Source organism: Loxodonta africana, chromosome 10 (assembly GCF_030014295.1).
Source record: "Loxodonta africana isolate mLoxAfr1 chromosome 10, mLoxAfr1.hap2, whole genome shotgun sequence".
In the NCBI taxonomy this organism is placed as follows: Eukaryota; Metazoa; Chordata; class Mammalia; order Proboscidea; family Elephantidae; genus Loxodonta; species Loxodonta africana.
This window is the reverse complement of record NC_087351.1, coordinates 92411137-92428047: the sequence shown is the minus strand read 5'-3', so window position 1 is coordinate 92428047 and position 16911 is coordinate 92411137. Positions and strand designations below refer to the sequence as shown.

The following is a 16911-nucleotide window of genomic DNA, read 5'->3' as shown; positions in this document are numbered from 1 at the left end:
TTCCTTCTTAACTTAGTCCAGTCATTCTCAAAAAGTAAGCAAAAATCGAAAAGCCATTTTCCCCTTAGATCTTGAAAAGTTACACACACACCAGCCAGAACCAGATAAGGGGATTTTTTTAACTTTTTTTTTCTTTTCTCTCTTTTTTTTTTTTTTTTTTACATAATTAAACTGAAAAAAAAAAATCGTTACAGTTAAGCTTCACAACATCATTACAGACTCACTTGGAGTTATGGAACAAGTAAGCCATGAAGTCTATCTTTTGTTGAAAGGTCCTCAAGAGAAGGAAGCTTCCAAGTCCGCTAAAGTGGTGGAGCCATTTGCTTGCTCCAGAGTACTAAGTGTGTGCTTTATGGTACAGCAGGGCAGAAAGAGCTTTCTGTCTCCGAGAGATGACTGAAACACAGCAGCCATGGCGGAATTTTAGATACATCTTTGTGTGTGTCCTTTTAAAAATGGTTTTTTCCCACCAGAGTTATGGTATACCCCATCTCATAGTTACAACAGTTCTGACATCTGTCAAACTCATTTTCAAAGTATTTATAATTTATATATAAATAATTCTGTTTTTTTTTTTAATTCATTTATTGGTAGTAGTATTATCTTTACACATAATACTCCTTGTCCTTGTTTTTCTGTTTCTTGTGGCCGCTCTTCGAGCTCTGTTGCTTTTCCTTGAGGAGCGTACCGTTGCTCTGGGCCGAGTTGCTGATGTAGTTCCGCGTCTCGTCCACTTGATAGGACCCCTCGTCCCTGTTCCTGTACTTGTACATGGCGTACAGGAGGATCAAGATGCAGAGGGCGGCAGCAGCCACAATGCCGACGACCATCCCTGTTGTACTGCTCGACTCCCGGATCACCTCTGAGGCCCCCGGAACCCGTCTGATTCCTGGCTCCGTGGGGTTTGCTGTGGGCACATTACGGAACATGGGGGAAGTAATTAGTGGGCTCTTCAGTTTGGTGCTGTCTAGCTCATAGGCAGTGGGCAACGGAAGCAAGACTATATCAGGCTGGGGTTTGAGATCACGGTTATTCATTTTGCCAGCTGGCAATTTGGGCACCATCCCAGACGAGGAGGAAGCTGTGAAGCGGATCAGCTCAGGGGACAAAGATGTGGTAGTAGTCCTACTAGTTTCGGAGGCTTTGTTAGGTCTAAAGTCCTTGGATTCCCACTTGGGCGCATGTGCTTTGTAGCCACCTTCGAAGATTGAAGTGGAAAGACTCTTATCTGTTACCAAGGAGAAGGTGGTGTAAAAATCTTCATCATCAGTAGGGGGCAGGTTAGAGTCAAAGGTTTCCCCTGAGCCATACCCAGATATCACCAAGCCATCATCATCACAACCATCGCTGCCTTGGTCCGACAAGCAAGGTAACCCCGCCTCAGAGGTCATGGACAGGGAATCTTTGGTGGTCTCAATAATGGTGAGGAGGGGGCGAAAGGTAGGGGGGAGTGTAATGGAAGGTGCACGAGTAGCAAAAGGAGGGGTAGCTAAAGGGTCTTCTACAAGAAGAGGGATAACTAATTCACCTCCTGGGATTGAAAAGAAAAAGAAAAACAGAATTAGTATATTTGCAAACACAATTCATAGGTTATGCCTTAAATTACCAGTAAGTGACCTGGATCCCCATATGGGTCCTTTCCGGCTGTAGCCTAACCATTGCAGACTGATTTCCAGCCCATGAGACGCCTCTTGCCACCAAAATCTGAAATCCTTAGACAGGGGACTTAGATGCTCTCAAGTAATTATTTAAATAGAATTCAAATATGCCGTTTCCAGGATCTGTTTATGAAATGATATCATTCATTCATTTATATTGTTGCAAATACTGACTGGCAATGAAAACTCTGTGTGTGTGTGTGTGTGTGTGTGCGCGTGCGTGTGCACACATGCACGTGTGTGTGCGTGTGTGTTTCTTGGGTTTCTACTTGTTTGCTTCCATGAAAATAAGAATGGCATATTCTCTATGTCATTGAGACCAAGATCAAAGAACACAAAAGACCTCATCTTTAGTATGTTCTTAAATTACTACCTTTTATTTTACATTTATTAATTACAGTCCTTTTCTGTAAGCTAAATGAAGGGAACTTACAAGAGGCTGAAAGTGTTCATTTTGACTCTACTTTTTCTGACACTTATCTGACCATTAAATGACCACTCTGTTTGCATTGGTCTAATATTTGCTTATGTATTGCTTTTATGCTACATATAATATATGCTGAGCTGGAAGCTAGAATTCAAAAATACCCAGCCTAGATATCCATGACTTGCTGGAGACTTTCTTTTAGATTCAGAAATGTGGAGTTAGCAAAAGTGAGTTCTTTAAATCAGTGATTCTCAACTAGAGTGGCAAAAATACATTGATTTACCCTCAACACATACGATACGTATTGCACTTAATATATACGTGGATTGAGCTGGGAAGATAAAGTTCTGAATAGTTTACTAAATCGCAGTGCTTGCAGATGATGAGTATCAAAATATTTTACAGTGGACGTTGCTCAACTAACAGTGGTGTCAAGCTTATTGTCCACCTAGGTAAGTAAGATAATCAAACTCTCTTCCATGTTTCTCGACAATGTTTGATAATCAAACAAAGGAAGAATATCAAGAAGTCATTAGTCCATGTCTCTTTACTGAATTTATTCCAGGAAAAAAAAAAAATTCCAACTATTACTTTTCCAGATCCTTTAGCAGGAACATCAAAATATCTACGTGTCCCATTAAATCAACAACTTGAGTTGATGACACACTATTACTGATGAAGTCCTCATTCTGAGCTCACTCAACCAAGTACAGTATCCTTCAGTGTACTTCCCTTGGTAATAAGTCAGTAATAATGGGATGGTAAGTCTCTGAGCATCTGTTAACAGACTTGACTTTCCCTTAGGTGCCCCCTTCTCTTTGCCTATGGCAAAGCCAGGTATATGGTTCACTACTGTGAAGCTATGGGGGCCATTGCAAATGGACAAGCCTTTGGGCTTACGCAGTCTTCCAGTGTTCTACCTACAAAAGCTGACTCACATTCTGATGTGGAATTGGAACACATTGCACTCAGCTTTCCACACCTTATGTCTTTAAACTCTTCCCATGCCTCAGATAGAACTGTGGCATCTAAATTGTCCAGGTGTCAGGTGTACTATGAGAAGGGCCTCCTGAGAAGAAAGCTATTGCATACTTTCAAAGCACCTGAGTAGATTTGCTCGCACCCACTCCAGAGCCTTTACTCCCTCCCTATTTAGCCAATAATCCTGTGTTAGGCAGAGAGAAATTGAGTTGGGAGATGGGTTAAGTGTATGTAATCTATACCCTTTGAAAGAGTTGGGACAACAAAAGGTACTGACATCTCTGGCCCACCTGACAGTTCTATCATCTGTGAGGAAATACAACAAGACCCTTTCCAAGAATCTCAAGATGATGTTTTTGCCTGTGCTCTAAACCCAAGCTTCTATTCCAGTGCTCAGAGTTTGAAGCTATTGAGCAAAATGATCTTTGCAGATTTGCCAAGGCTTCAGACTTGATTTACTTGGCCAACTTGCCTATTTTTTACATTGTGAACATATATAATTCATACACCCTGCAACTTACTTAATGCATAATTTATACACTTTTGCTAGTTTTTATAAATGGGATTTGGAGCATGATTCCCTAAAGGTAAGCTAGTCCTAAAACGCACCCTGAGCTAGCTTTTCTTCTTCTTCTTGTAGGGGGGCCCCAAGCGGGATATGCAAAGTAATACATGGGAGAGGGCAGTGTTTAAGAGGAGAACAGGGGTATGACGGAAGAAGTGGAGGCCCATGCATTCTGCATAAGATTCCCTAGGGATTTCTCAGGCATTATTTCACTCTACTTCAGGAAACAAACAGGTGTTTTTACCCAGCTTAACTAGAACAAAAGTTTAGCGTGTGTGCTGTTTTCTGGCATAAATACCCAGAGTTATTTGTTCCTTATGGGAGTGACAAAAATCTACCCCACATAGAGTAAACAGAGAGGAAACTGGGATAAAGGACAAGGGATAACTGATTTGTCGGGAGGCAAAGGCCCGTACAAATAATTAAAATATAAAGGCAAACTGTTGGGTAGGATGCTAGAGTCCCTTTGAGTGAGATTAAGATCACTGCATTCATGATTACAGAGTGGCACTCATTTGCAATTTTAGCGAACCATCTGTGACACGCAACTGGAGTCTTAAATTTGCCTGTTCTTCCTTTATTTATTTAATCCTGGCTTTAAAGCTTCTGCAGTGTCTTTGTTATTAAAAATCTACGAGATCTACAAACTGCTCACTCCGCAGTTGAATCACTCCCATATTACATTGCTGTTTCCTTCTCATTCAACATGCTAATGCAGGCATTGCCCTTGGATTTTTTTTTTTTTTAAAGATAAAACTCACCTTTTTTCTAACGGGATCAAAAGAGGGCCCTGCAGCTTGCTAATTTATAAAGGGCTCTGAAAGCCTGGTGAACCCATAACTGATATGATAAGAGCTCATTTCAAAACTAAAATGATGGGTATGCTATTGTAGAACTTAAATAACAGAATCTGTCTTCAGTTTTCTTTTTGCCATTTTGTCATTAATGCTGGTAGCAATAATGAAAATGATAAGTGATATCCTCTTTGAGCCCAAATTCTGCTGGTATTTAATCAATGAAATGATAGAAGCTTTCATACTTTTTTTTTTTTTTCCTGGCATCTCAAGGAATTGGAAGAATGCCTTTAGTTGAAAAGGAAGTTGACTGGGATGCAGGAGTCATTAATACAAATGGGAATTATAGTGAAATGAGACTGAAAATTTTAGATAATTAACAACTTGAAAGCTTCTTGGGACGGGTGTATGAATTGGTATGTATAATCAATTTTAATATCAAATTCTATCTTTAACATTTAAGATACATAGTGTACTGTGGAATTCAAGGTCATGCATCATTTGAAATGGGGGAGAATTATTTTTCCACTATAAGATCCTTAATAGAAATGTCTTAATTTGTGTGAGGGTATACGAGACTTATTTGTTTTAATCCAGGATGTCTGCCCTCAGAAATATTGGAGTAGCTGACAATTTCCTTTTTTTTTTTTTCCCATAGCCCAAAGGGCTATGGAGTTTGGGATCAACCAGATGTCTACACTCATAAAAGTATTCACACAAGCCAGAAGCCTAAACTCATAAAGAGTAACAGGCAAAATGATACAAAACCTGATATCCATCAAAAGTCTAATTTCCTATGCCATTTCCAGAATTTTTCTTTGGTTTGGAATAAGAGCTATCCGTATCCCTTAAAGTTAGCATTTTAAATATGGAATACATACTCTTTTTTTGACGGGATTGTGCTTTTCTTTAAACTAGAGAGATCACTAGGGATATAAAAGGTCTATTTTAGCTCTGAAGGCTGCCCTGCTTTTTTGCTTTATGAGTGTATTTATAGATATATAATTCATGCCTCTAGGACTGATATCCAGCACAAGGGGCTCTCTGCCACGAAAAAGACACTGTGTTAAAAATTTAATAGAACTCCTCCGAACTGTGAGAATGTTGTGGGTGATGGTAAATGTAGTGGGTCATCTAAAAACCAAGTGGAACAACATGAGGTTTCAATGTGGCTCTGACTGTTAGCTCTCTGGAGAGTCTAGTCCGAGAGTCATGAAAATACCAAAATACTGGTGCTGGAGAGTGAGACTCTGGGAGAGGACACCACACTCAAAACTATAATTTCTTTTCTGTATATTTATAGCTTCTTTACCTCATCTCTTACTTGCATTTTTCTAATTCTCTACTTGGAAATTCACATCTAATGGAGAGAAATAATCTTTTCTCCCACTAAGTCAGTTGTTCAAAGATATTCATTCAGTTATTTGGGGCCACAGAAGTGTGTAATTGTAACACATAAATATCCCAATGGTGGTAGAAGCTTGTCATCATGAAGTTGCTCACCATCCACCACCAGGAAAAATAGTTATGGGAGAAGACACCAGAAAGACTCAAGTGTCTCAATGTGGCTTAACTTACATTTTAATGTGATAACAATTTCTAGGTAGGGCTTTTTTTTTTTTTTTTCTTTTTCTCTTGTAAAGCAAATAGTATGTCTGAAATGGGGCTGACTCAAAGGTTCTTCAGCACAACCCCAGGTAAGATGATCCATAACCCCTTGACATCATTATACATTATAAAATAAAGAGTGTCAAGTGGAGTTTTCATTTACATATTAATTAAGAGTTTTGCCTCTAAAGTCACATAGTTGACTTTAAGTAGATTACCCTTCATAATGTGGTTGGGCTTCAACAAATCAGTTGAAGGCCTTGAGAGCAAAAATTGAGGCTTCCCGAAGAAGAAATTCTGCCTCAAAATTAACATAGAAATCCTGCCTGCATTTCAGCCTGCTCTATGGATTTCAGACTTGCCAGTCCCCTCCTGGCATAATTGGGTAAGCCAATTCCTTAAAAATCTATCTAATTATTTATTTATCATCTATCTATCTATGTATATGTATCTTCTGTTAATTCTGTTTTGCTGAAGAGCCCTGACTGAATCAACACTCCATTTAGGAAGAAGTTCTTAGCTTTAAACCTAAAATAATATCCAACATGGCAGACAACTTGAAATCATATAAACAGTGGCAGAAGGAGCCCATTCATTAAAGCTGCTGTGTTGGAGGTACATCTATTATGCACTTCCAGTTTGATATTTCTATAACAGTTTCAAATAACACTAATAGCTAAAATTAAAGTGAAATAGTAACTTCTTTTTTAAGAAATTGTATAGTGCTTCTTACCAATGTTTTCTGAAGCATTGATACAAATACCCTCAGGGTCAAGAAATACTCTCAACGTAGAATCATACATAATGGCAGTACCTACCTGAAAGTGTTCCTAAGTAAAACTTAAGATGTGAAAATCATGAGGTGTCCTCTTGGTAGAATCTTAGGATCCTTTTAAAGCTTACCTGTTTAAATCCTTGAAAGAAATGGCAACTATTAACAGAAAGGAAAAAGGAGGGAAAAACAGAGAGAGAGAAATAGAGAAACTGTGTGTGTGTGTGTGTGTCTGTGTGTGTGTGCTTATGCCAGTAGTTTAATTATTTGTATACATTGGGAAGTATCAGAATCGTAGAACAACATTTTAAACACTTGGGATTTCTGTCTTTTTTCTCAGTAAAATTGGTTTTATAGCCTGTGGTGATGGCAAGAGTATAATCCTGGATAACCAAACTCTACCATAGTCACTTGAGAGTAACTTATTTCCCCTTTGCTGATGGAAAATAACATAAAGGACTGATTTCCTTGAATGCTTTCTAAGGAATTAAATGAGGGTACAACTACAACTGATAACATTTGGAGCTAACTCAACCCGTTTTCCTCTGGGGTACAGGTCTCCCATAGGCAGTAACCAATTTTATTATCCCACTGAAGAGACTCCATTACTTTCCAGGCTTTAAAGTTGGTGGTAAAAAAAAGTTTAGGCAAAGAGGCCAGGCTTGCTTTGAGTGGTAAGGAAGATTTACTTATCCCCTTCAACCAAGAGTAGAATTCATGTTGTTTATTAGGAGCGATGCAGCACAAAACATAATGGTGAAAATTAAGCAAACAGACACAAATGAAATTAAATATTTAATATAATATTTAAATCTTATAGTAGAAAATAAAATCAACTTCATTGCCAAAGTAAGTGAGAGGAAAGGAGAACAAACAGCATCAACAAGGCATTCACAATATAAGAAAAGAAAAGGAAAAGCAAATAAAAAATAGGTTTTTTTTTTTGAAAATAAAGAAATAATTTCCATATAGGTAGAAATAATTTAAACGGAAAAAAAAAAGCACACTGTATTAATTTATAGTCAACTTACATCAACAAATTGCCCGCATGTTTTTTGGCATGAAAGAAAAATTTACAAAAGAAAGTTGTGTAAGAATGCTCTTGGACAAACAGAATTGATCCATTCTTGTAACTTGCTTTTTTTGTCGTCATTTCTTAAAAAACTTTTGAGTGAAATGTCTAATTTTTCAAATATAATAATTTACAACAGAGGATGATACAGGGAGGCAACAACACAGACATCCACACCACATAACATGAAAAGAAAAAAAAAATCTGCACTTGAACAAATTTTTGCTTGGGGGGGCCTGGGAAGGCATCGGCTTTGCATTTAAAATAGTTCCGATTGCAATGTTTAAAAAATTAAAAAAAAAAAAAGGAAACCTGTTTACTTGTATAATTGGCCTTTTACAAAAAAATTTATGAATCTAAAAGGTTTTGAATGAATTTCTGCATTGTTATAGGTTCTCAGATATAGCTTGAATTTTTTAATTTTTTTTTTTTTGTCCTTCTGACAAGTTTTAGACTTTAAGGGGATGAATGACAGCACATAAAGTTTTAACAATGCTAAAGAAAGGGGGGAGTATGGGAAGGAAAGGTGCTGAGAGGGGAGGGTTGTATCTATGAGTGTACTACACAGGAGATGAAGATGATGGGAGTAAATGTGTAAGTGAGTCGCCATGTCCATGTAAGGGCGGCACGGAGTGATCTAGCTGCATTAGAGCTTCTGGCTGTAAGGAAGGGATGGGCAATATACAAAAACAAATGAGCCTATACATGCCCATCTAAGGAATAAAGAACTCTTAACACTGACAATCTCACACACCCTAAGCTGCAACTTCTTCAACATGCAATTACACCAAAAATTATTACAGTTTCATTAAAGAGTTTCAACTAATAAAAAGTTACACTTTTTTTCCTATTCAAAATAGCAAAAATACATAAAATAATAATACAAATAATCAAAAGGTTAAAAGCCAAAACAAGGAGACTCGATTTATCTATTCAAGTTGAACAACTTCATCAGCAGTCACACAGCCCCATCTAGAGTTGGAGGGGGGCGGTTAGAGGTCTACAGAGGTGACCCCAAGGAAAGCTGGATAGGAAGCCCACACGCTGAGTTGCCAATGTCTTTCCCATCTAGAAATGGTATTGTTACAATCTGAATGACACCCCGTTCACGGTCCCCATGCCATGCATTTTGCACATGATTTGCAATGCCCCGTTGCCATTGAGTCAATTCTGACTCATAGCGACCCAATAGGACAGAGTAGAACTGCCCCCATAGGGCTTCCAAGGAGCACCTGGTGGATTTGAACTGCCCAACCTTTTGGTTAGCAGGCGTAGCTCTTAATCACTAGCCACCAGGGTTTCCGATTTGCAATGAGACCGGTCTAATTTGAAAGATGTGGATGTGGGGATTCGGCCGCTGAAGTTGTTCCACATTTAATGAGGGAGTGGGGAAAAATTGCAGAAAACAATTCATAGCTTTTTTTTTTTTCTTATAAGTTTGGATAAAGCCAAATCTAAAGATAGTTCTAGCACTTAAAAAGAAACACATTGATATATATAGGTAGATATAATACAAAAAAGCACTTAATTCCCAAACAAGAAGGGAGAAAAGAACCAAAAAAATTTTTTTAAAGAAAAAAAATATTTCACACACTTTCAGAGATGAACAACCAGATGCACACGCTAGGGAGGCACAGACAGAGCAGTCAGGGAACACTTTTTTTGCTTTGTTTTTCCGGCTGGTTGATTCCCCTTTTGTCTTGTAATAGCCAAAATTAAAAACAAATTTTGCATATTTGTTAAAAAATTTTTTTTTTCATTTTTTTTGTTTTTGGTTTTGTGTCTTTAAAAAAATAAAAAGGGCGTGCAGTCTGGATGTACGTCCTAAGTACATATTTAAAAGCGAAGAAAGTAGCTAAAACTAATGAATGGGTTATCGTGTATCCTCCTTGAACTGGAGGAACGCTAATCAAGTTAAAACATGCTTAAAGTAAGTTGCATTTAGGGAAAATAGAAATACAGAACAGCAAGCTAGGGTTGGGGAGAGGTTAGCAAGACAAAACCGATTTGGGGGTGAGAGGTAGGTACTGGATTCTGTTTTATGCCTGTCCAGTAGGGGCAAAGGACATCCCAAGGGTATTTTACCAATTAGAAGGAAAGTACCTGTGTGTGTGTGTTTGTGTTAGGTGTAGGGTAGAACCTGTAGTAGCAGGGACTGAGGAACAAATATATATGGGCTCATGGGTTCTACTCTAGGAAATGCATTCCATGTTTATTCTCAGCCATAGGAGCCATATTTTAAAAGACGTAGAGCGGTTATAATTAACTTTGTTCCCTATGAGTGTTCTTGGAATTTGTCAAGCTGACTGAGTACCACAGGTGACAATAGGGTGTTAACAGAACAAACCAAAAACCCATTGCTGTCAAGTCGATTCCGACTCATAGCAACCCTATAGGACAGAGTAGAACTGCCCCATAGAGTTTTCAAGGAGCCCCTGGTGGATTCTAACTGCGAACCTTTTGGTTAGCAACCGTAGCAGTTAACCACTGCACCACCAGGTTTCTGTTAATAGAATATGTCTGATGAGTAGAGGAATAGCTGATTCTTTCTCAGTTGTAGAGGAAAACTCCTCTCCACTCCAAAGTATCAGCATCTGTAAGCTATAGGATAATCATAAAACGAATATGGCTTTTTGGAAGTACTTTGGGAAAAGTTATACCAGTCTTCCAGAGAAAAATGTGGAATTCAAAATGCTTTGTTCAATCTATATTGAAAAATGTAGAAAAGAGTGTGTGTGTGTGTGTACATGTACTTGTGCATGCACAAGGGTCTCCCTCTGTGTGTGTGTGTGTGTGTGTGTGCACTGAGAGGAAGATCCTGTAGCTGGGACCTGGGTAATGAGTTTTAAGAAATGGCCTCAGCCTCTACTGGAAGGGATCACTAGAGTTATATTCTATATTCTATCCGTCTGAGAACATTCATGTGCAACCAAGGACCGGGAAACCCAGGTAGGCAACCACAAAGGCAAGACACTTGAGAGCACCTGGTTCTGGTAGCCAATTCCAACCACTCTTAAGAATTCTTTTGAATGATTTTGACATTGTGAGGGTGCCTCAGACTTTTGCCCCCTATGGGACGCCCCTTTTATTATTTTATTTTAAAGTCATTATAGCAATGTGTCCCCATGGGTCAGTCCGTACCAAGATTTTTAGTCTCTGGTTTAATAATGTCAATCATTATCCCAGGAACTTCACAAAGGCAGCTGGGAGGTTTTAGGAGGAGGAAAACAATTTCAATGATATAGGAGAAAGAAAAAAAACCCTTGTTGCCATTTCATTGAAATTTTTTGACCAATTACACTTTTATCACTGAATTTTATTATATAAGAAAAATCTATAAATGTTCATGTATTCAACAAGGCATCGAATGACATCTGTAGAACAAAGTTAGTTTTGATAATATTTAAACGGGCTGTCCATCGTTTGTGTTCCCTGACGATTTTTAAAGGTAAGAAACATGACTTGTCTAAGTGTGAGACTTAAGTCTAAGATACTTCAGTGCATACATACTTCTGGATAGTGAGAGGTGTTTCGAGTTTAATATGTAAGCAATTTGGGTTCCCTGATGTTTCTGCTTGGTTAAGGGCTCAGATGCTAACTGAAAGGTTGGTGGTAGAAATCCAACAGCTGCTCCACAGGAGAGAACACCTGATGATCTGCTCCAGTAAAGATTTCAGCTTAGGAAACCCTATGGGGCAGCTCTACTCTGTCCTACAGGGTCGCTGTGAGTTGGAAACGACTCGAAGGCACACAACAACAGAAAGGTTTCTACTTACATTCCGAAAATCACTAGTTCAAACATCAAATATACCAACATGTATGATTTTCACTTTGCAAATAATATATGTTTGCTTATACCTATAGAAGCCATGGAAACCCTGGTGGCGTAGTGGTTAAGTGCTACGGCTGCTAACCAAAGGGTTGGCAGTTTGAATCCGCCAGGCACTCCTTAGAAACTCTATGGGGCAGTTCTACTCTGTCCTATAGGGTCGCTATGAGCTGGAATCGACTCGATGGCACTGGGTTTGGTTTGCTTTTGGCATAGAAACCATAGTTTTAAATGAAGCTAACACAGCCTGAACACAGTTGCATATATATTTTTATAATATAAACTCATCAATTCATATGCATAAAATTTGTTTGATTTCTGATATGTGAGACAAATTAATATTGCTAATAGCTCATAATCATGACATAGCTTTATTTTAATTTTTCATTTGCTACCTACACTAGATTTTTATAATCATTAATTGCATGGGTCTGCTGTCCATGCCTCCACTGGTATTAAGAGTGCAGTGGGGCTATGCTTGCCATTCAGAACAAGTATTACAATAATTTGACTTGAAACAGCACATTTTATTGCAACCATTTCTATCTCACCATGTCCAAATAGCTCTGCCTAAATATAAAATCGAGATTTGAGAACATCAGATTCAATGAGATAAAATTGCACTGTCAGAATTCCACTTGGGGAGTGCATTTGTTTGGAAGAAATAAGTTGCTAAATGGCTTGGGGTTGAGCTTGAAAAGCCCAAAGATATGTTCAAGTCATGGAAATTGCAAGACCACGTCATAGGTAGAGTGGGCCTAGCTTACTAGAGGATACACATATAAGTGAAAGCCAAGAGGCAATGTCCCATGTGTAATATTGAATACTTAAAGTTCCTCAGAGAAAATTTTGGAGAGATGAAGGAAGAAGGGACAATCTCTGGAATCTGGGTACAAAACCATGGGAAGACTTAAAAAAAAAAAATTATAAGCAGAAAGAGCTGACAAAGGAGTTTGGGGAACAAATACTTAATGAAGATTTTTTTGCTTTAAATGTGTTGTGAGGTAAACCTTATTGTCTCTTCTATAAACTACACAAAAACATTTTAATTGATTCTTATTTTATGTGTCCATGTGCTGAAAGGAGGGATTCTTCTGGAGGAATGAGTGCTTCAGCTCTGTATCACAGTTTGATTTAGAATAAAACAGAGACTATATACGTGGATGAAAACCCTGGTGCTAAGTAGGCAGTTTGAATCCACCAGGCACTCCTTGGAAACTCTACAGGGCAGTTCTACTCCGTCTTATAGGATTGCTATGAGTTGGAATCGACTCAACGGCCACGGGTTTTATTTTATATATATGGACATGAAATCCTGGGAATACGAAGGCAGCTGTCATCTGGGCTACAAAATTACCCCTGCATACACCTAACTTCTCACAAGCTCTTCTCAACACAGGCGATGTTCAGTGAAGGGGTAACCAAGTCTGGTTCATGCATGATATTTGTTTTTAAACAGAAAGTTCAATCATTTGTTTTTAATACCGAACAAAATTGCCCCAGGTAAAAAGGTCAGGTAATGTCTGTCCCCAAACTCAGTTTCTACAGCTAAGTAGAATATGTAGGGAGGAAAAGAAAAAATTAAACTTTCAAGAGGGAAGAGAGAGCAGAGGATATCATTTAGCCTAATACTTGGAATTATATTTCTGTATTAATGATCTACTTGCCCAATTTAGATCATTTTTTTTTTTTTACTTAATAATATGCATAAGAACAAATAACACACTGGAGTTGGATTCAACTCGATGGTAGCAGGTTTGGTTTTGGTTTGGTTATTACATTTTAAAAATTGGTAAGGTAATAAAATGTTAAATCTGGAAGGACCTTAAATTAATAACTTCTTCCTCTATGTTTACATAATGCTTAGCTTGTGCCTGTAATTCTATCCCACAATTGCCATTCTTCTTTGTGAAGCTGCTGCAACCTATACAGATTTTTATTGACTCCAACACTTTATTGCATTTAATTTGCTTTCTTTTTCAGTCTCAGCTAGACTCTAAGCAACTTTAGCACAAAGGCAGTGTTTTGCTTATTTTTATACTTCCTGCTATTAGAATACAATAATCATCTGAACATGTATTGAATAAATTAGTGAATAAATATACAAATTAATTATATGTAGTTGCTTACCTTTTTGCCCCACAGTAGCCTAGAATTTCCACGTTATTGTTATTAGTTGCCACCAAGTCATTTCTGACCCCATGTGTGCAGAGCAGAGCTGCTTCACAGGGTTTTCAAGACTGTTAACTTTCAGAAGCAAACTGCCAGGCCTATCTTCAAGGCACCTCTGAATGGGTTCCAACCACCAACCTTTCAGCTAGTAGTCAAGCGCTTAACTGTTTACACCACCCAGGGACGCTCAGAAATTTCATAAAGTCATTAAAATCATGAATAGCCAAGATTGTTCATCCTGTGCCTGAAACCTGGTAAACTGGATGGGAACTTTAGAGTCAGAGGATCTGAGTTCCAGTCTTGGTTTCAACACATGTTGGCTTGCCAGGACATTGAACAAGTCAGTTAATCTCTCTTGAGTTTGTTTCCTCTTACTATGGGGATTATAATGTCTTGTCAATTAACCTACCCTTTTAAAACCCTGGTGGCGTAGGGGTTAAGAGCTACAGTTGCTGACCAAAAGGTCGGCAGTTCGAATCCACCAGGTGCTCTTGGAAACTATGGGGCAGTTCTACTTTGTCCTACAGGGTCACTATGAGTCAGAATCGACTGGACAGCAATTTTTTTTTTTTTTTTAAGAGGGTAAGTTTGCAGTACTAATAAGATTCTGAATGTGAATGTGCTTCTCAATTCTAAAGGGCTTTTCAAAGGTTTGTTACTATTGTTTTCAAACCACGTTAGCTATAAAATAAGGGTTTCATATTCAACAAAGGAGGTGGAGTCTCAGACAATTGTGATCATTGCTAATCAAAGTGTGGTCCTGGGAGTATCTGTTCAGCATTGCCTGGGCTCTTGGTAAAAATGCAGACTCTTAGGCCTTATCTCAGGCCTACAGAATCAGAATCTCTGGTGTAGGGGCCAGGAATCTGTTTAACTAACATGCCCTCCAGATGATTCTTATGCATGTTAAACCTTGAGAATCACTGATTTAGGTGACTTGCCTGGAAAGATAGGGAGTTGGTCAGAGCCTGTGGCTGGGGCGGTGGGGGATTTCTTAAATGAGGATGGAAGATAGGTTTAGAATATATTAGATGGACACACACTTTGTATTTCTTCTAATATAACAGGCTGTGGGACACCAAGATGACATGGAAAACTGAATTTTTATTTTGTTCCTGCACCTAACAGCCCTTAGCCAGTATCCAGTGAACACAGGTCATTTCAAGGCTGGAGTCCTAATTTATGTACTGCACTAAGTGTTTTATTTCAGCTAAAAAACAAAACAAAATATTAACTGAGAAATATCACTGAATCTCTAAAGGTCTGCCATAGAGTATGGTGATTTTAACTCTTAAACACTTGGTATCTTTCATGAATGCATCAGCTATCTATCACATTTTGAGCACTTACTATGTACCTGGACACTGGGCTGATCCTTTACCTGCAGAATCTTATTTAACACTCAGAGTCAGCGGGGGCATTAGGGTGCTATCATTATACCATATTATAAACAAGGAAACTGACATCTTACATATGTTGTCTAAGATCTCATAGTTTTGTGAGCCCTGGAGCCAGGAGGCAAACACAAGCCTGCCTGAGGTCAGAGCCCTTGCTCTTTATCTTTTATCCTAATGACTCCTGATTTTATATGAATGTTGTTATTGTCGTTGTGTGCTGTCGAGTTGATTCTGACTCATAACGACCCTATAGGACAGAGCAGAACTGCCCCATAGGGTTTCCTAGGCTGTAAATCTTTACGAGAGCAGATTGCCAAGTCTTCTCATCTACAAAGACTTCAGTGGGTTCAAACTGCTGACCTTTTGGTTCACAGCCAAGGGCTTAACTACTGCACCACCAGGACTCCCTTTGTATGCATAAAACCAAACAAAACCCGTTGCCGTCAAGTCAATTGTCACTCATAGCGACGCTAAAGGACAGAATAGAACTGCCTCACAGAGTTTCCAAGGAGTGCCTGGCAGGTTCAAACTGTCAACCTTTCTGTTAGCAGCCATAGCTCTTAATCACTACACCACCAGGGTTTCCTTTGTATGAATAGATGCCATGAAATATTTCTTGATCTTGGTATGTTCAGAAAGGTAAAAGCTTACTCAACACTGAAGAAACAACACTTCTGTCAGTAGAATATTTCCCTGCTAAAGTTTGTAAAGAAGCATATAATGAGTTGAAATATATCTCCTAAAAATGTAAGTTTATGTCCTAACTCCTGGTACCTGTGAATATGACCTATTTTGAAATAAGATCTTTGAAGATCTAATCAAGTTAGGATGAAGTCATACTGGCTTGGGGGGAGAGGGCTAAATTCAATGACTGGAGCCTTTATAAGACAAATAAGAGGAAAATCAGGACACAGAGGCACAGAGGAGATACAAGGAAAAAGACCATGTGAAGACGGAGGTAGAGTTTGGAGTTATGCTACCTTAAGCCAAGGAATGTCAAAGATTGCTGACAACTACCAGAAGCTAGGAGAGAAACATGTAACAGATTCTCTCTCAGAGTCTCTAGAAGTAACCAAGCTGCCGACAGCTCACTTTGGAACTTTTGGGCTCCAGAATTGCGAGAGAATAAACTTCTGTTAAAGCCACCCAGTTCGTGGCACTTTGTTACAGCAGCTCAAGGAAACTAATACAAAGCATAAAATATTGTTTATACAACTATGGTGGCAGGTCTCATTGACTTCACTGGAAATCACTTCAGGGTGCAAAGAGACTGTGGGAGAGAGGGGCAGAGGGGAGGGACAGATTGGTGCAGGAGACGAAGACTCAGACTAAGAGAAGCCATTGGGTTTCAGTTTTAGCTGTGTCGTTAACAAACTAGATGACTCTCTGGGATACAGACTTCTTTAACTACAACGTGAGCAGAGTGGATCAGAAGGCCTCAGAGATCGTTTTCAGCTCCAAATTCTGTGATCCTATGAATCTTTTCTAAATGGATATTGGGGAGGATAATTTTGAAGGCATAGGGGTTTGAAATAGGATGACCTACGAAGTTGTTTTTGTACCTAAGTGGTAAATGTAGACATACTTCAATCATACCATGCTCATACATAGATGTTTGCTTGAAAGTGGCAATCTA

The 16911-nt window shown here is 38.7% G+C and overlaps 1 protein-coding gene across 18 annotated transcripts in view; it reads right to left on the bottom strand.

Moving 5' to 3' along the window:
- Positions 1-605: 605 nt before the first annotated feature.
- NRXN3 (neurexin 3) overlaps positions 606-16911 on the bottom strand; it is a 1785202-nt gene continuing 1768896 nt past the window's right edge. For 15 of the 18 annotated variants that reach the window (XM_023546430.2, XM_064292808.1, XM_010588786.2 and 12 more), the window contains one exon: positions 606-907. In XM_023546430.2, the coding sequence (XP_023402198.1) occupies positions 606-907 (302 nt within the window). Of the gene's footprint in view, positions 1532-16911 lie in introns of all 18 variants that reach the window. The other 3 variants (XM_023546429.2, XM_064292807.1, XM_010588788.2) reach the window with 2 other exon arrangements.